Here is a 19,592-nt window from a genome sequence, read left to right as displayed (position 1 = left end):
ATAATGTATTGTGCCAAAGTGTCCTTACTCTTAATATTCTTAAATTCAGAAGCTAAGTGAACTCCTTACCTGTCGATAGGTTATTTAAGTCACAGAAGATTATGTGGTGAATATCCCAATATGTAAACAAGGCACAGTCCTTATAGCCTGGGAACTCCCATACTGCCTTTAGTTCTACACAATGGTTTCGATCTGAAAGACAGTCTGGCGAGGATGACTCATAACGGACATGATCATGGTCCCCGTCTCTGTCCAATCAGAGAGCGGGACGGGTGTGTCATAATGGCCAAGCATTCCGACCTTTACAGTTTCTCTGTCCAATCAGAGAGCAGGGCAGTGTGTCATAATAGCCAAGTATTCTGGCCCCTACGGAATTTACAATAGGCAGCTCCCCAGACCTAATCTCACTTGTGATTAGGTCTGGTGTTAACCAGGAAACAGTCCTTATGTTACTTGACAAAATTGACTGCATTTATGTACTACATTCCTATACTCAGTGGCACACCTTAAAGGGATACTGTCCCATTTTTGGAAATAAGCTTATTTTACACCTCCCCTTGAGTTAAATAATAGGCTTTTACCGTTCTTCTGTACTTTCGACCGTTCTCTGGGTATGGCAGTGCAAATTTTACCCCCATGCTAGCAGTTAACATTGAGTCCTATGAGACCAGTTCGCGGCTAACTGGTCTCATAGGACTCAATGTTAACTGTTAGCTTGGAGGTAAAATGTGCACTGCCATAACTAGAAAACGGTTGTGAATACAGGAGAAAGATAAAAGCCTATTATTTAACTCAAGGGGAGGTGTAAAATAAGCTTATTTCCAAAAATGGGACAGTATCCCTTTAAGAACTGTACATTAAACGCTTTACACCCACTCTTTCATACACACATTTATTAATACCTCACTTTGATACTCCAAGGCTGAAGGGGGCGCTGAGTCGTGGTGACTGGTACAAGACCAAAGAGATCCTGCTGAAGGGGGTGGACTGGATCCTGAATGAGATCAAGACGTCTGGACTGCGCGGCAGAGGAGGAGCCGGCTTCCCCACCGGCATGAAGTGGGGCTTCATGAACAAACCCAGCGATGGCAGGTCTGCAGATCATGATCATACTCTCTCTCTCTTACGCACACACACACTCTCACACACTCTCACACACACAAACACAGCTCTTGTTTGTACTGTACATCCAATCTTGTACTCTTAGTAGTGTGATGTGTTAATCCTCTGACTTGCCATACATGTACACTGATTTTGTCTCCATAGTCTCATCCTGTGTATAACACACACACACACACACACACACACACACACACACCCTTTATCGTCATCATCAGTGGTCCCCAGAGATTACAATGACTGTCCTCTCCGTTGGATCTCCTCCGTAGATCCGTGACCTACATGTTTTTTTTATGCGATGAGAGCAAGAAAAATAGATGTGGTGAGTAAATAATGAGTAGAGGTGCCTACTTGCGAAGGAGCCTTGTTTTTTTCCGTTTTGGTCATACTTTTTGTAAATGTCCCGCGGCTGCTGCAGCACGGCAGTGTTCATTGTCAAGACCTGCTGCACCTGCCTGCACTGCTTTGTCCCATGTCATCCTTTGTTTGTGGTCAGATCCTCCCAGCTGCAAAGATGCCATGCTGAAGGGATATCGCACCCCCAGGTGAATTTAAGTCACTCCCCGTAGTCCTTAAGAGTTGGATACGTGAGCAGATCTCCATGCAACCTTTGTCTCAATCTAGCGGCATGGACATTTGAAATGGCCTCACTAGATCAACAATCAACTAGCAGATTAAGATAAATCAAACCCCACCTACCCACAATGCAAATTCTTGTGCTTCAGAGCCATACAGAGAACAGAGTCAGGCGATCTCCGCTGTGTCCTAAGGCCGACTTCCTCATTAGCAAAATTAGCTGTTTTAGCTTCTCAGTACTGCTCAGCGTTGCGAATGTTAGTTCCTAGTAGTGGGCGTAGCACACAGCAATTGCAATGCGATGCAATGCAGGGAATATGACAAGACTTACTGTTCGTAGAAATAACTTCAGATAAACATCACAGGTGCTAAAAGTGTTGTGATTATCACCACCGAGAGAGTTGGTAGTTTACATATTTGTGGTGATTACCCCGCAGTATAGTTCGTTAGTCCTCATTTTTGACTGTTTATGTGGTGGTTCTATGTTGAGTCTATGGGAAGACGGCTGCTTTAGGCACTCCCTTATCTCGCTGAAAGGCGTTGCTGCAATTTAATTCCTGGTCATCCAATCGCATAACTCTGTTCTCTGTATGGCTCTGTTGTGCTTAAGTTTGGCCTTCTAAGGGGGTGTTGTCCCATCCTTCTTCTCTTCCTGTGACCTTTGGTGGTGGCTTGCATAAGATGTGCGCTACTGCCATCTACAGCACTATGGGAACTCAATTCATCGTAACCTTACCTCCATTTATCTTAATCTTAGACAAGGTAATGTCTGCTCTGTTAGCTTATCTTAGCATAGTTGCTGTATTCCTATGTAGCCATTTAAAAATGGCATGCTGCCATATTCAGAAAATGGTTGCGTTAGCTGGGAAAAACGCTTCTGCTCACTTATCCAACTATAGGGACGGCGGGGAGTCATCTAATTGCACATGGGGGTGCGGTTTCCCTTTAAGCCTTTTTTAAAGCTGTCCTGTACTGTTAACTGTTGTCTTGGGTGCCTATTTGGCCCCATCTCCTGGCTTGTTTGCCAGCCTCCTTTCAACTGGGACTGTATGACAGGCTTTGGAAATGAAAGCTGTACATGCGGATGACGTTACCTGTCCAGCATAATACATGTGGAATTATGGTGGATGTGATGCAAGCCATACTCTTCTCTTGGACATGCGGATGACATGACCTAGTCATGATGCTAGGCACATTTTTTACACTCTTGCAAGTCTCATGTTGGTGCATTTTTTTCATGTCGGTGGCCATAATTTTATACAAGGATCTTTTTTTTTTTTTTGAATGGTTCCATGGATCTGCTGAATGTTGTCCATCTGTCTGCATTGTACTGAACAGCAATGCTGGAAGGACTGCGGTTTTGTAGACAGTGAGACTACAAAGAGAGACGTATGCAATCAGACACAGCCATTTATGTTGTTGAACTTGTTTCCTGGCTGTTAGTAGCTATTTGTGAATGTTATGCACAAGCCCATGGGAATGAGCACAGGCACGAATGCACATGGACACGTACAGACGCACCTACATACACTCTAAGCAATCCCTCTCCGTCTCCCGTAGGCCGAAGTACCTGGTTGTCAATGCTGACGAGGGTGAGCCCGGCACGTGTAAAGATCGTGAGATCATGCGGCACGACCCCCATAAGCTGGTGGAGGGCTGCCTGGTGGCGGGCAGGGCCATGGGGGCGCGCGCTGCCTACATCTACATCCGCGGGGAGTTCTACAACGAGTCATCCAACCTGCAGGTAATAATAATAGTACAAAATCAGAGGTTGCATGAAATATTTGTACAGCTAGAATATTTAATACCCTTTGCAAAGTTAACAGGGACATTGTTGCACTTCATACACCAAATGTTAAGCTACTTGTTACACTTGAAATAGGCTAAGCATATTGCCGTACATGACCAAATGGTGTGCTTTCTTGCTCTTTGTTTTTCTATGTCTTTGTTTCAGCATGGGACAGTGAGATATTGATTTTTTATGCATTTACATGTACTAAATCAAGCTGCCTTTTTGATGTTTTTGATTACTACCATGTTTCCATCTCATTTCAATATCTGTTTCTATATTACCTATGCTGCTGCACGCTATTGGTTGAAATCTACTCCATGCATCCACCCATCCTTAATCTTCTGTTGCCGTGGCGTTCTCGACAGGTGGCCATCAACGAGGCCTATGCCGCCGGCCTCATCGGCAGGAACGCCTGCGGCTCTGGCTACGACTTTGACGTGTATGTGATGCGCGGTGCCGGAGCCTACATCTGTGGGGAGGAGACGGCTCTCATCGAGTCCATCGAGGGCAAACAGGGCAAGCCCCGCCTGAAGCCCCCGTTCCCTGCGGACGTAGGTAAGGAACCAGAAGGAGTTTGTTTGGCCGAGTGAAGCCGGAAGGACCTGGTTGGAATGGGTTAGATTAGAACGAAGTCATGAGGCTTCAAATATTGTGCTATATGTAGAGCAGGGGTGTTAATGGCCGGCACATGGACATAGGAAAGCAGGATTGTGAGAATAATTTTTCGTTTGTGTCAGTAGATGAAGCATACAGTTATTTTAAACTTTTTCTTAAAGGAACTTGGTTACGGATAAAGATGACCATTTTACGTAATGGTCTGTTAAGAGCGTCCTCTATTCCATGCTAAGCTGTAGTGGGAAGTACATGCTTCACATGTGCACACCATAAACGGGCCTCAAAGTAGGGTATATTTAGTAGCAGCAACAGTGTGTGAAGGTGCTCAGTGAATGCAACAGCATGCTTTTCACTGGGCTAATTGAATTAATGAAGGAGTATTACAAGTATATATTATGTATTACAAGTAGTAGCATGTGTTTCGAGGAGTATTATGAGTATTACAATTCCAAATCAAATCTCAACCTTTTCCTCCCTTGGCCAGGTGTGTTTGGTTGCCCAACAACCGTCGCCAATGTAGAGACCGTGTCCGTGGCGCCCACTATTTGCCGCCGTGGTGGCTCTTGGTTCGTCGGCTTGGGTCGCGAAAGGAACTCCGGCACGAAGCTTTTCAACATCTCCGGGCACGTGAACACCCCCTGCACAGTGGAGGAGGAGATGTCTATTCCATTGAAGGAGCTCATCGAGAGGCATGCAGGTGAAGTGAACGGAAAGGTCCCATTTTGCCCAATTACAAAATATTACTGAAAACTTAATGCATCACTGGAAGGAAATTAATCCAGACCTTGCAGAGGTTTTCTGAAACAATACAACACCAAATGTACACCATAATCAAAGCTAAACGTAGTTAAGAAAAACTATTAGTGTGGGTGACCTTTTTTGGTGTGGATTTTGTTTTTGGCCATGCAGTGTATAACTTACCATCTGTAATATACAGTGTCTCATCACTGTGGAGAGTAATACTTATTGATTTTAATGATCACACTTAAGACCTGACATAGATTGCTTTTTCATCAGCTAGTGGGGTATACATTCATTTCATCAAAGATATTCATCTGCTCAGTGTGACCGGGGAGTAGTGCTTCTGCTGCTTTTTTTATATTCTTATAACCTGCTCACACAGAATGCTGGTTTCTGATTGGCTAGTGGGGTATACATTAATTCCATGAAATGTATGCCATTGTCTTGGCAGCTGTTATTCCCTGTAATAGTTCATACGTCTAGGTTTCCACAGTGTAGTGCTTATCACGTTCACCTAACAAATAGTTCATAGATCTGAGATATTAATCTGCTCTGCTCGCTGCCTCTTCTGTCCTCTAGGTGGCGTGCGTGGTGGCTGGGACAACCTGATGTGCGTGATCCCCGGTGGTTCCTCTACTCCGCTGATCCCCAAACATGTCTGCGATGACGTCCTCATGGACTTCGACGGCCTCATCCAGGCCCAGACTGGCCTGGGAACAGCCGCCCTCATTGTCATGGACAAGTCTGTGAGTGTGCATCTCCTGAATAACCACGCATGCACACAAATATGTGTGCATGTTAGCGCATGCACAGATACACAGCCATTTATACCGAACCAATTTTGGTGTTAGACATATTGATTTATTTTGAATCCCTTTATGTGCCCATGCTACTCGAGATGAATCACATTTTTCAGTCACAATACAAGATGGGAAACATTGTTGATATGACCATTACTCCTTGTGGTTGGTGTGCAAGGAGCTATAATTCTGACCAAGTGGGCAATTGTGTTGTGTCATGGATCTGTTTCTTTTTCGATGACACTGGAAACTAGTGTACGTTTTCTTATGGCTTGCTGTCCCTGTTTTTTGACAGACGGATGTGATCAGAGCCATCGCTCGTCTGATCGAGTTCTACAAGCACGAGAGCTGTGGCCAGTGCACACCCTGCAGAGAAGGTAAGGCACATCCTGTCAAGCCAATCTACAGTATTCAACAGTTTGACAGCTGTGAGGAAGACGAGATGAGATGCAAACGTGAAAAAATGTCTTTGCGTAGCTCCAGACTAAAAACTATACAATAGTAATGAAAGACCTCAAAATATGTTCATTTTAAGTTTTACTTAGTCTGTCTGAATGTTTTAAGAGAAATAGACATGATGAGTGTCTTGTGTTTGGTTGTTTTGCCTACAATTTTCAAAGTAGTTTATGTCCCTTTTGGGCAATGATACATTCTCTTCTCAGCAGTTAATGTGCAATACCTATTTACTTTGTCTTTTTAGTTACATTTATTTACATTACATTGTACTTAACTGACACGTTTTTTTATCCAAGAGCCTTAGTTATTTACAGAGTATTTGGTTACAGGGATATACAGGGTATTGCTTACATTGCCTGGAGCAGTTTAGTATTAGGTGCCTTGCTCAAGGGCACCTCAGCCATGTAGTGGGGTAGGGAGTCGATAGGGTTGGATTCGAACATGTAACCGTCTGATCTAAAGCTCATCTCCTTAATCATTAGGCCATGGCTGGCCCATAGTTTCTGACCTCTCTGTGTTGCCGTAGGTGTGGACTGGATGAACAAGATGATGTGGAGGTTTGTGAAGGGAGACGCGCGGGAGGCGGAAATCGACATGATCTGGGAGATCAGCAAGCAGATCGAGGGCCACACCATCTGCGCCCTGGGAGACGGCGCCGCCTGGCCTGTACAGGTAACGGGCAATGGCACATTCTATTCCACAGAATTCCACAGTATTCTTTTCAGTTTTGTCCTGTTCTGTTCAGGTCATGCTGTTCGACTTTGATAGGTTTATATGCCTACCTACAGTTTTTGACGCCATTGTGTACTACTACATACAGTACAACGGCAGTCTTAGTTAAGGTCCACTGTTATTGTTATCCCTCGTCACATCTCTATGGAACTGATCAGTCAGCTGAGGGATTAACTTTGTGTGCCACATTGATTGATTGATTATAGAGCTAACATAAGCCCATAGCCTAGTAAGTTGCTTACCTCATCACCAAATGTCAGTGGTTGAGTAAAGGCATTTCTGAACAGTTTCAAGTAAATCAGAAAAAGTAACATACTGGTATCTTTCTCAATTGCTTCACACAACTTATGTTCTTTTCTATTTAGAGGGGCTCCAGGTAGGATTAAAAGTTAAATTAATCACTGTCCCGAGTCAGCCGATTGTTATGCGATTTATTAGTGAGTGAGCGATGACTCTTGCGACCACTTCCACGCGCAAACGACACCATCCTATCTTGTGCCATTATGTGTATAATGTAACACTGATTCTTTCTCTTTTTTTTCTCTCCTCAGGGGTTAATCCGTCACTTCCGGCCCATCATGGAGAGCCGCATTGCTGATTTCAAACAGAGCCAGCAGGCCAGAGCCTAGGCAGCGCACATCACCACTGGCAGTGGCCATGTGGACCCGACATCTTAATAATGTTAAATATTTAAATGAATTTTTATGCCTCACCCCCTCGCCATCCACCACTGCTGCCTGCTTTCGCCACGTTGTGAGGTTTTATCGCCCCATATAACCTAGAAAGTAGACGTAGCCATGTTTGGATTCAGGGTGATAAATCCTCATCATGCCAACTTTCTTCCATCATGCCTTCCACCCTTTCTGAAATCGGTAAATAAATGTATGGGTTGAGGGTTTTTTGTTCCTGTGTCTGTGTGTAAAAGAAAAAGAAATCCTACATCTGTATTTTTAACAGTTCTTCTGTGATCAATAAATATTGTCACGGGGGAAAAACAGTGGTGGTGTGAGAGTGACTTACAGTTAAACTTTCCAGCAAATATTTGGTGGAGCATTAAATGTAGTGAGGCAATATGGAATTGATGCACGTAATTCAATAATGCATTTATTCAGTTGTGGAAAGTGGGCATCTGTTCCTGTGTGATCTGCTTCTCTTTGTAATGTGAGATTAAATGTGAACATTTAGTCTGGTCCTGATCAATGAGACATCGGAAGATAGTTAATGGGAACAGCCCGTTATTTTTCAAACTGTCTGTGCCTATTGGCCAACGCTTTGTCGTCACTTCCTCAAAACCCTGTATGCTTTGCATCCAAAGATACAAAACAAATCAAAAACAAATCTTCAGCATTGTGATTGGTCTGCCAGTTTCAGGGTATGTGGCATTGTCGAAGGCTAGACCAACTCACAGGCAAAAATAAATGTAGCTGCTGGTGGGTGGGGCTACTTTTCCAGGCTATCTCTTTGTATGTTGAGCTTAACAATAGGCTCGTTCGTGTCGACAAAGTAAGATTTTTGCTAGGCAGTGGGCATGCGCACTTTGGCAGTTTGATGCACTGTGGTTAGAAAATTCTAACCAGAATGCATCAAACTGGCAAAGTGCGCATGCCCACTGCCTAGCAAAAATGTTACTGCTTCGTCACGAACGAGCCTAATACCTCAAGGCATAAGGCATACAGAACTATGAGATGTTGCAATCAGGGCCGCTGCTAAGGTTTTGGAGGCCCTAAGCATAACTGGTCAGGAAGCCCCCCTCATTAATATTAAATAATAATGTTGGTGTGCTTTTTTAGTCTATCTCAATTTAGGAGGCTCCCATTTTGGGGACAAAGTGTTTGAGGCCCTAAGGGCTCTGCTTATGCCTAGCAGCAGCCCCCTGATTGCAATGAATGGGGTTGGGGGGAAAGCATACAGGATGAAGTACAGTAATACACCACACATGGGGGGGGTGGAGAGAGTTTGTTTTTTGTTTCAAATTATTACTTGCTTCATTTTAATAGCTTGCTACTTTGCACAAAAAAAACACATTCAAAGCACAATTCTTTGACGAAACTGATGTGCCAAACATTTTGGCTTCAGATGCTGCTCAAAAACTAATTTCTCACAGAGAAGAAGCATTGTATCTATCAACTACATCAAAGGACTGGATTTAAAAGAAGACAAATGTCTGTTTAAATATGTTAGCTCAGTGATTTTAAAAGTGGGGGCCGGGGACCCCTGGGGGCGGCAGGGAGATGCTTGGGGGGCTGCGGCAGGTTGGCAGGAAAAGTATAGCACAGCAAAATACATAATTGAATAATTGAATCCTATACTGTTATCGTTATTATTAATAGAATGTAGAATACATACTCTCACTGTTACTATTTTATATATTCCTCTGGGACACTGCCTCACAGCCCTACTGGTACACTATGGTTGTGAAAGGCATGCATAGAAAAAATAGTGTGGCACGACCCATGTGAGGGGGGCCTTGGCTGGAATATATCGTATATGGGGGGCCTTGTCATGGTAAAGTTTGGGAAACCCTGTGTTAGCTAATTCACAACACATTGTTTGCTTTGCACATTATCTTCAAATAACATAAGTATTATTTCCCAGATAATATAGTAGCCTATGTCATAGGCCAACACTGCATATGTGACCTTTTCCACCCAATTGTGTTTGTAGTAGTGAGATAGCTGTTAAATGCGTGAGTGACCACATATGGATTTGAAATCCTCACAACACTTGGGTTTACACAAGCTCAAAATATCATAACCCAAACATTATTGATTGATCATGCAAACACCTTGCCCAACTTGTCATATCTGAGTGAGTGGAGAGCGTGCGCCAACTCTGGTCCCACGTCACGTGACAGGGTTCCACATTCGGGGTTGGCTTGAAGGCTTCATTTCATTAGGCGCTTTGAAAGGTGAGCAACGATTGGTATTTTTTGTTGACTGTACTTGTATGTGTTTATTTGTTATTAATTGAACGCATGAGAGATCCAATCACGCCAAGAACACAGCTTGTGTAGTGTGACATGCATTAGCTGTCAATTGCAAATAATAAAAGACTTCCGTCTTGTATGTGTCGCTGATCATACTTTGAATCAGTCGCCTATGTTCGTCCTGTTACCAGATAATGTTAGCCAACAGTACACCAAGCTAGTTAGCGTTAGCTGTCTGATGTTTGCACTGGGGAGTTGACCTACTCATTTCTAAGTGCGTGGAAATGGTAAAACGAAGGGATGAGTGTTGTGTCTGCATATGTCAGTCCCTAAAAGGCATCAAACCATATTCTCCAGAAGATAACATTGTCAGAGCCGTTAGGCACATATTAGCTTCCACAAGTTGGTTATTGCAAGGTAGGCACGCAGAAAGACTTGTATCCACTATCCAGCACATTACAATTTATTTCGCCGTTCACATGTTTCACATACAAAAGTTTGTGTCTATGTAGTTGGGCGCAGGGCAGCGTAAATGTGATCTTTTATTTTGCAACGCAATAATGCCTCCTAGTGCTCGATGGCAGAGTGACCATCTTGCAAATGGTTGCTAGCATTAGCATTGCGCAAACGGTCAAACCAAACAAACCTGTGACTGAATGAGAGATGGGAGCATGATTCATTTAGGCAGGAATGTATTGCACATTAGACTATGTCCATAGCCCAATGCATATTATACAGCTGTGTTGTGGGTGAGAGTACCATCTAAATAAATTCTTGAGATAAGCTTATATACCATAAGGTGACAGAATGCCTTTTCTTACCAGTAGTATTTACAGATATTTTAATCTTCAAAAGACAGTGAAAAGTATAATCAACTTTAAAAAGTGAGCATTTGAATCTTTGGTTTGCATTGTAACATTGCACATGCTACTGCCACACTGCCGGTTTAATTACAAAGTAAAAGGATGCATAATGATACATTCTGCAACTACATCAGATACATGACCATAAATGTGGTGATGGGATATTATTTCTGCAATATATTTAGGCATTGTCCTCACTGTCCTAACGTACCTTTGCCTTCATCATCATCATCATCATCATCTTCTTCGTCCAGCTCAGGTGTCAGGGCCAGTGCTTCCATGGCCACCAACGTGACTCAGATGGAGCTGGACATGCTGAACCTGGAGCAGGTGGTGGTGGGGGACAACATGGTGGTTACTACCGTGCCCACCGCTGTGCCAGTCGCCGACACGAAACCGGTCATCGTGAAGCCTGTCATAAACCAGCCCTGTAAGCAGTTACTTTACTTTGTGACCGTGTGCAGCCACTTATCGCATCAATCTTGTAAAACCATTCTTGTATGACATCTTCTCACCTGACTAATTATATCCCCGAAACGCGGAGCGTCGGGGATGTAATGGTTTTGCGTGCGCCGCCGCCGCGTCCGCCGCCGCCGCCGCCGCGTCCGCCGCCGCGTAAGGTCTTTCGTGTTAACGCGATAACTTTTGAACGGATGTTTGGATTTGTCCCAGATTTTTTGGGTGAATGCTCTAGGGCAGGTTCATGAACTGATTCGAGTTTGGAGGTCAACACTTTCAAGATGGCTGAATTCAAGATGGCCGAATTTTTGTTTGGTCCATAACTTCTGACCGGGTGGATGGATCTGTCCCAGATTTGGTGTGTGAATGCTCTAGGGTAGGTTCATGAACTGCTTCGAGTTGGGAGGTCAACACTTTCAAGATGGCTGAATTCAAGATGGCCGAATTTTTGTTTGGTCCATAACTTCTGACCGGGTGGATGGATTTGTCCCAGATTTGGTGTGTGAATGCTCTAGGGTAGGTTCATGAACTGCTTCGAGTTGGGAGGTCAACACTTGCAAGATGGCTGAATTCAAGATGGCCGAATTTTTGTTTGGCCCATAACTTCTGACCGGGTGGATGGATTTGTCCCAGATTTGGTGTGTGAATGCTCTAGGGTAGGTTCATGAACTGATTCGAGTTTGGAGGTCAACACTTTCAAGATGGCTGAATTCAAGATGGCCGAATTATTGTTTGGCCCATAACTACTGACCGGGTGGATGGATTTGTCCCAGATTTTGTGTGTGAATGCTCTAGGGTAGGTTCATGAACTGATTCGAGTTTGGAAGACAGCACTTTCAAAATGGCAGAATTTTCATTTGGCCCATAACGTCTGACTGGGTGGATTGATTTGCATGTTAACACCTTATTTTAATGGTTCACCATTTCAGTGAATCTACCATATTAGGTACAGTGTAATAACCAATGTAACAATATTTAATACCATGTAATATAGTGTAATACCAGTGTAACAATATGCAATACCATGTAATACCACTTACGCACAAACACATGATGTAAGTAAAAAAATTACATTGTATTAAGTTAAATATTGTTACACTGGTTATTACACTGTACCTAATATGGTATATCCACTGAACCATTAAAACAGTATTACCATTTGCCCCATTTTTTGCTTCATTTTCACAATAGTCGTTTGGTTTTAAGCCTATGCACGTCATGTCACGTCTGTATGTATCATATACGTTTACGAAATGGTGGACGGGAGTGGTAGGAATGATGGGGGACTGGAAGTGTCGCGTTTCGGGGATATACCTTAAGCAGTCGAAGGCGACTGCACAGGCAGTCTAGTTTTAACATGCAAACCAATCATATTGTGACCAAACTGTTTCTAATAAACACAAATATTCTCATACATTTGTAGTGGAATCATATAACACGTACTGGAATCACTTGTGTCGATGATATGGAGTGCACGTGCTAAAGGTTTGTCATGGCAGAGTGAAGTTGAAATTGACACCTGTGAAACACTTTGTGCATTTTTGCTATGAAAAAAAAAATATATATATACCGCATCTCTTCACTATCCATGCAAAGAAGTGAGCTCTAAAGCCCAGTTCATGCTCTGAAACCAAAAACAGAGATCCCCCCCTTCCACAAACATTTGGTGTGCACCTTCAAAAATGTGACTGCACTCGACAACAAGCAACTACTTCCTTGTTCTAACTTTCACTGGGCTGACGGTTTGTGAGCGGCAAATGCTGGGTGTGATATTCATTAAATAAGCAGTTTGATCAAGCCTCTCGTTGCCCCTACCGTTTTGGCGATGAATAACAGAGCAGACCTATTGACCCAGAACCAAAACTATCTGCTAAAGCATCTCTGCAACAGGCTGCCGCGAGAGCATACAGAGCCCTTTACACTTACAGTGTTAAACATTGTATGCTGCAGTCTATGTTCACGTCATTTGTTTATGCTTCACTCTCTCTCCCAGATCAACATGATAGCCTCCAGTGTTTCCAGTGCTTCATCACCTTCTGCAATGCCAAAGCTAAGGAGAGACATATGAGGAAAAGTCACAGAGAGGAGTACAAGCAGCAACTCCAACAGGTGCTTACTCTCTTCTGAGTCACTAATTAGTAGTACTTTTATCGTCCAAGTACACATCATGATAGGATGAGATAGATAGATAGATAGATAGATAGATAGATAGATAGATAGATAGATAGATAGATAGATAGATAGATAGATAGATAGATAGATAGATAGATAGATAGATAGATAGAAACTTACAAATAGATAGGAGTAAATAACGGTGAGGGGAGTTTGTTGATGTAGAATGAATTGAGGATAAAAAGAGAAGATATCAGTAAAAAAAAAAAAAAAGATATTGACACGATGGAAGTCTTTGGCTTCAAAAAAATGCTTTCTCTCTCCCCCTCAGACAGACACACTGTTCACGTGCTACGTATGTGACCGGCCCTTCACATCCTCTGAGGAGCTGACCCAGCACCAGGCCACCCACAGCACAGAGGCAAAGCCGTTCCGCTGCCCTCACTGTCAGGGCAGCTTCGCCACCTTTTCTGAGGTGAGATCCACTAGCCAAGGTCCAACACCGCATGACATGTTGGTGTGACTTAAAATGTTATTAGATTGGATTGCACTCTAAACACGTATCCACCATTTTTGACTTAAGCATTTTATTATTGGAAATGACTGTTCATAAGTCCTATCATCTGTGTGTGAATTCTTGCCATTCAAATATTTTGAGAACATGCTTTTAAAAAATATATATGAAATGCATTCTGCAATGCAATGAAACGGCCAATACAAAAATGTCAATTTCCCAAAATGTTCCAAAATTGATGATTGATTTTGCAATGACGCTCTTGAAATACATAATACTAATACAAAGTAACCAATAGTAGTTCATTGCATTGCATTTGCATTGCATTTTGTCCTCAAAAAGAGTTGTAATGTTAACAGTGTGAGTGACTGACACCAATTCCACAGCCACAAACACTGGACCTGTAGTCATTTTATCTGTTAGAAAACAAGGGAAATGAAAAATAAATAGGTGATGTAGAAACTGAGGGATGGATGAGTTAGTTTATGCTTCTTAAAGATTCCTCTGACATACTGTGTGTGTGGATTATATTTTCTCCAGCACATGGGGCCATGAAATAGCCACCGCTGCTTAATTGACGATAAATGTAAACAAACAAACAAATCTTCAGCTCATGGACCACCTCCACAACCAATTTAAAACGGTTGAGGTTAGAGATTTAGGAACCTAAAATATCTTAAGGAATATAAACTTGTTTAGTCTCTCAGCTTCCTCTGACATGCTGTGTGTGTGTGTTTCTTGTCCAGCTGACTGACCACCGGCGTAACCTGTGTCCCGAGCGCCACTGCGTCTGCAAGGACTGCGGCATGGTCTTCCGTGGCCTGGCCAAGCTGCGCACGCACCGCCTGGCCCACCACCCGGCCTCGGACGCTTCAATGCCCCCGCCACCCCCGCCGGACGGCTTCACCCACCGCTGCCCCAAGTGCCAGGAGGGCTTCGAGACGGAGGAGGAGCTCCTGCAGCACCAGGAGCTGTACGCCGGCCACGAGCACTGCAAGCCGCCGCCCAACCCTCGCAAGAGAGGACGACCCCCCAAACAACCACAACAACAGCCGGATGCCACAGAGGAGGAGGAGAACGGTGAGAAAAAAGACACAGAGGGGACTGACGGGGCGGCGACGCAGCCGGAAATCGGCGGGAACATTGCGGCGAATGCTCCCAGGCCCCGCGGCAGGCCTCCGAAACAAAAGCAACAACAGCCACCTCAGCCGAAGAAGCCGAAAGAGGAGCCAAAGATCCCGTGCCCGATGGACGGCTGCAAGACTGTGTGTGGTAGCCTGGCCTTGCTGCGCGCCCACAAGAAGGAGGCGCACGCCCCGCCACCCCCTCCCAAGAAGGCCCACGCCTGCAGCGAGTGCGAGGAGAGCTTCGCCCAGGAGAGGCAGCTGCAGGCCCACGTGGCGCGCGCCCACGGCTCCGGACGCCACACCTGCCCCACCTGCGGCAAGAGCTTTGGGCGCGAGAGCAACCTCAAGGCCCATCAGCGCTCCCACACAGAGGGCAAGGAGGAGGAAGATGAGGAAGACAAGGGATAGATTAATAAGACTGCATTTGGGGACACACGCGTCAGGGTTTTAAATGGAGATTGGTAGCCATTCAGACAGATGCCTTCAGAAGGAGGTCTTGAATAGGACAGAGGGGTCATTCCAAGAACGTGGTTTAGCAAACCAGGTTGAGCTAATCTAGAGGTAGAGGTACGTCGGCCAATAGAAGAGCCTGGAGTCTTTAGAGCTGGAATTTGTTTTTCTTAACAAAATGATGCCTACGGGGTATATACAGGACATCCCAAAATATTGTATGCACTCTTTAAATCATCGTGAAGTAGGTGTTTTAAATATATATACAGTATATATTTGTAATTACCAGCTTTTGTCAAACAGACATCCATTCTGGTCTAGGCACTACTGATAACGTAAATCTTAAAACTCACTTTGTTATTTTGTTTCATAGCATAGACTGTTTAGACATCAGTTTGAGAATTAGTGATGACAAAACATTAAAGTGATGTCTGCAAACTCTGATACACTTTAAATATCTACCTTACATACATTAAAAGTGTGCATATGTTTTTGGGACTCCCTGTGTCAGCAGGTTTACCTCTTCCTATAAATTAACTTGGTCACGTTCATCCCGTTCTTGGAATAGCTCCCTTGGACTCAAAGAGATTGTATTTACTTTGATGTTTTTCCTCCCAGCATGGGAGAAGACGAGTTTGAAAAAGGTATACATTTATTAAAGTTGTTTTAACAACGTCCCAAACGTGTTCAATAACTATGAGTGACTGTATATACACAAATGGTTTAACCATCTGTAAATACAAAAAATATTAATGTTGTTTAAAAAAAAATCACAGCTTTCATGATTTTGCTACTTTTTCTGTTTTGTATACCATGTTCATTCTGCTGACTTTGTGTGGTTATGTTGTGTTAAAACTTAGCTTTTAGGTGTTTGATTTGTCTTCAGACTGGATTTTAACAGGTGCTCTATCTTGGCCTTCCTCTTCATGTATTACGATGTCTGAGGTCACTTTTGTACTTTTTTTTCTACATTTGAAAATGGGGTTCGATGACATGGTTGTGGTTTGGTTTGCTGATAATACATTTTGATTGTTTATGAATTACATGTACCTTTCTGTCCTCCTGACACTCACAAACTGAAATTAAAAATTGTCTTACAACCTGACAACTTTTTGACTCCTCTTGAACTGTGAAAATTATTCATACTATATTATAGAGACAGTTGTGACCTAATGATGATTAGGGAATTGAGGCTAGTCATGTCCACACATTGTGCCGCTGTTCCTGTAGAATAGAAAAGACTGGAATGTCAGCCTGGAATTTCTAATTGCTCTCACTGTGTAAAAATAAGCATGGGTATAAAGACTAAAGACGAGGATTTCCATTACACAAAACATACATAACATTACAGAAGATAGAATATAATATATTTGTTCTATTAGACCATTGCTTTTTCAGGCTTTTTTGAGCCAAGGGACACCTTTTGTCAATGAAACATCTTGACACACAAGTAAAAACTACCTTATTGCTTATATTAACAATTCCCATGTCACATCTCTCTACCACCAAAACAACACATTGGGAAGTTGGCCCTGCTTCTCAGATTGCAGCAGCCCTGCACACTATAAATCATGTTGGAATTTTGGGTGCACATGATGGCAAATGAAGGTGGTATAGATCAAAGGGAAAGAAGGAATGAAGCGGTTTAATAATTTGGATGGTTCAATTATTTTTTTTGCTTAATGGATCCCAGATTTGTCAATGAATGTTTCCACCGTAAAACTACATGTACCAAGTAGTGAAAATTACCGTAATCTATTTACATGTGAATACGGAAACTCGCCTTCCCATGATGCCTTGCGCAAGGACTCTCGCGCCTTTCCATCTTGTTTCCACACCACCCCATACCACTTCTTCTCCTCCAGCGCAGTTGTTGTGGTAGTTCTAGTTAATAATGGCGGCAGCGGGAGGTGGGTTGCCAGCCTCTGCCTTGCTTACTGGCGTTAACACTTCAAACACAGTTCGATGTCGCTTTCCAGCTCGGCCGTGCACATCCCGCAATCAAGCGCGATCAGAAAAACGTTATCGAATCGGTCGGCAGGGTTCTGAAAATGGAGAGAGCCTCTCAAAGGGCCCGAGGCCCGTCAACATTGGACTTACGTTGCAAGAGGACCCGTCACTATTGCGCTTACTTCGGATTGCAGAGAAGCACAAGCGCAAGAGAGAGGCGGGTTTCGACTCAAGCGGGGGTGAAGAGGTTTGTTGCTAAAGCCTTGCTAACAGTTCAACTACATACAGTTGCCTTGTTTATTGAGAGATATGTGTGAACTGCTTGGTTTGGACGGGGAAAGGTCTCATGAACCACAGCTTCCTGCTGCAAGTGCAAGAGAGCCTCGGCTGTGTAATTTAATCAAGTTCCAAACACTCGTGGTCCTTGCATTACCAGAAGCTACTTAGCATAAAGCTAAGGGTTTTAGTTTGTGAAACCCTCTTGCAAGTCCTTAGCCGCCATAACGTTGGTTATACGTTTGCATGTTGATTGGGTTGAAGGAAGTCAGTCAGAAGTTCCATTGCCTTTGTTGAAATGCCGTTTAATGAGTGATGGGAGTGCAACAGCCATTGGCTGCAGTCGTTCTAGTTCTACACTGGCGGGGCATTTGCGCGCTGTTAACACTTGCCAACGTCGTTGGTGTTGCTCTCCATCAGCATGGAGGCGAGCATCACCTTGGTGACTGTCAGTAGAGACGATATAACTAGACATTGTTTGCCTGCCCTAACTCATTTGGTAGTGTTATAATTTAGGGGGCGTTTTAATAGCTCATTTAACCCCATGCAAGTCACATTTGCAATACCACATCCTTCACATACCGAGTCTGCCTCGCTCTTATAGAAAGCTTTCATAAAATAAGATGTTAACTTTTCCATATTATCGTCTGCAAGGGAAGATGCTCACGTGCAAAGCTTTGTTACCTGTCGCGCGCTAATTGGCGTTAATAAGTTACACCAGTTAGCGCGATTTTGCTTGCTAGCGTGTGTTACGTAGCTTCAGAAGATGTCATGTTATCATTTTTGGGGACGTGTGAGATCAGATATTGTCATAAAATCACGTTTGAATGAATGAAACGTTTCCCTCGGGGAAAAGACAATTTAATAGTTTGTATGGCGTTGTTCTTATAGTCCCGAAATAGAAAACTTGTGAAACTACTCGCCTGTTAGCTAATATTAGCCAAGAAAGTTAGCCACTTCATGTTTACAAATTATGTAGGCACTGTACATAAACCCTGTCGTTGATACTTTCGGACGTTTTCCTGAAACGCAAACAAGGACATTTTAGGGAAGTTGGCGATTACTTGTGCGAATTGAATGTTGACTTGAACAAGCTGTCAGAAACTGAAGATGGAATGAGCCGATATTGCCAAAAGCTTTAATGTATATGTTCACAGAATAACGTTAAACACAGTGGTACATACTAGACCAGACGCCAGATAAGATTTTTTTTCACCATGTAATATTATTGCTTTGTCCTCTCGTTGATATAACTTGCAGCTTGCAGGGTCGGATTCTGGAGGATGGCAAGCACCTGCATCCTTGATCACATGATGTGACCACATGCACAGCATTTTGTGACCACAGCACAGCATCCTGTGACATGGAATATGCCAAGCTGTAGAATGTGACATCACTGTTTTAGGCTATAGTACTTGGACTGATGCAACATCCCAGATTAAGCTGTAACATGGTCCTGTTTAAAGACCTTACCTCCTTGATCGGTTCCAGGCTCATAGCAGATATTGCTTCACTCCTGGTTGCTCAGCAAAATTGTCATCTGACTCATTCAAATTTCTATACATCTTCACTCAGCAGTGCTTACTTTCACTCAGTACTGGTAATTCATCAGATACTGACTCAGCTGACCTCTGCTTCTTCATGGCATATGTTGAGAGTTTCTGTTACACTTGACTGTCAGCATGCCAAAGGTGAGTAGAAAAACTGGGATGGGACCTAACTGGCATGAGGAAGATTCTGATGCTGACATCCACAAGCCTTTTTGTAGAATTGTATGTTGATTGAGCTTTTCTGCTAGTCTTTGAAGGTGTCTTGTAAAAATATTTTCATTCATAACTGATGAGTGAACTAATTACAATTTGTGTAATTTTGTGTCACAATTTTTCATTGAATGTGTTTTACAGTGGACATTGTTGCGGTGATATTTGGGGAAATATGCTTTTGGCTCAGTGGAGTCCGGCAGGATATGCTGGGACATGCCTCTTCCAGAGAGTCTGATGCAATATAATGCAGAGGCACTGATGCTGTATGCCAAGGGTCTTCCCAGCATTTCCACCAAAGCCATGACCCTGCAGCTGGATGTA

At 43.4% G+C, this 19,592-nt stretch overlaps 3 protein-coding genes across 7 annotated transcripts in view; all 3 read left to right on the top strand.

Annotated features, from left to right (window-relative positions):
• Positions 1–7,749, top strand: part of ndufv1 (NADH:ubiquinone oxidoreductase core subunit V1) — a 9,707-nt gene extending 1,958 nt beyond the window's left edge. The window contains exons 4-11 of the mRNA XM_063185439.1: positions 922–1,092; positions 3,256–3,439; positions 3,853–4,042; positions 4,587–4,799; positions 5,423–5,589; positions 5,939–6,020; positions 6,626–6,771; positions 7,383–7,749. Coding sequence (XP_063041509.1) covers positions 922–1,092; positions 3,256–3,439; positions 3,853–4,042; positions 4,587–4,799; positions 5,423–5,589; positions 5,939–6,020; positions 6,626–6,771; positions 7,383–7,460 — 1,231 coding nt within the window. The 3' untranslated portion in view covers positions 7,461–7,749. The remainder of the gene's footprint in view (positions 1–921; positions 1,093–3,255; positions 3,440–3,852; positions 4,043–4,586; positions 4,800–5,422; positions 5,590–5,938; positions 6,021–6,625; positions 6,772–7,382) is intronic.
• Positions 7,750–9,645: 1,896 nt separating this feature from the next.
• Positions 9,646–16,387, top strand: LOC134436295 (zinc finger protein 575-like). 2 transcript variants are annotated; one of them, XM_063185442.1, is made up of 5 exons: positions 9,646–9,739; positions 10,880–11,050; positions 13,073–13,188; positions 13,523–13,666; positions 14,452–16,387. In XM_063185442.1, the coding sequence occupies exons 2-5, from the start codon at positions 10,900–10,902 to the stop codon at positions 15,238–15,240; spliced, it is 1,200 nt and encodes a 399-aa protein (XP_063041512.1). In that variant the 5' UTR covers positions 9,646–9,739; positions 10,880–10,899; the 3' UTR covers positions 15,241–16,387. The 2 variants fall into 2 exon arrangements, with proteins under 2 accessions (XP_063041512.1, XP_063041511.1); XM_063185441.1 differs by having other exon boundaries at positions 10,875–11,050.
• Positions 16,388–17,131: 744 nt separating this feature from the next.
• The window catches only part of kmt2ba (lysine (K)-specific methyltransferase 2Ba), a 47,155-nt gene continuing 44,694 nt past the window's right edge, over positions 17,132–19,592 (top strand). For all 4 annotated transcript variants that reach the window (XM_063185422.1, XM_063185425.1, XM_063185424.1 and 1 more), the window contains exon 1: positions 17,132–17,479. In XM_063185422.1, the coding sequence (XP_063041492.1) occupies positions 17,177–17,479 (303 nt within the window). In that variant the 5' untranslated portion in view covers positions 17,132–17,176. The remainder of the gene's footprint in view (positions 17,480–19,592) is intronic.

This window comes from Engraulis encrasicolus, chromosome 20, assembly GCF_034702125.1.
Source record: "Engraulis encrasicolus isolate BLACKSEA-1 chromosome 20, IST_EnEncr_1.0, whole genome shotgun sequence".
In the NCBI taxonomy this organism is placed as follows: Eukaryota; Metazoa; Chordata; class Actinopteri; order Clupeiformes; family Engraulidae; genus Engraulis; species Engraulis encrasicolus.
The sequence above is the reverse complement of the archived record's forward strand: the minus strand, read 5'-3'. Positions and strand labels throughout refer to the sequence as shown.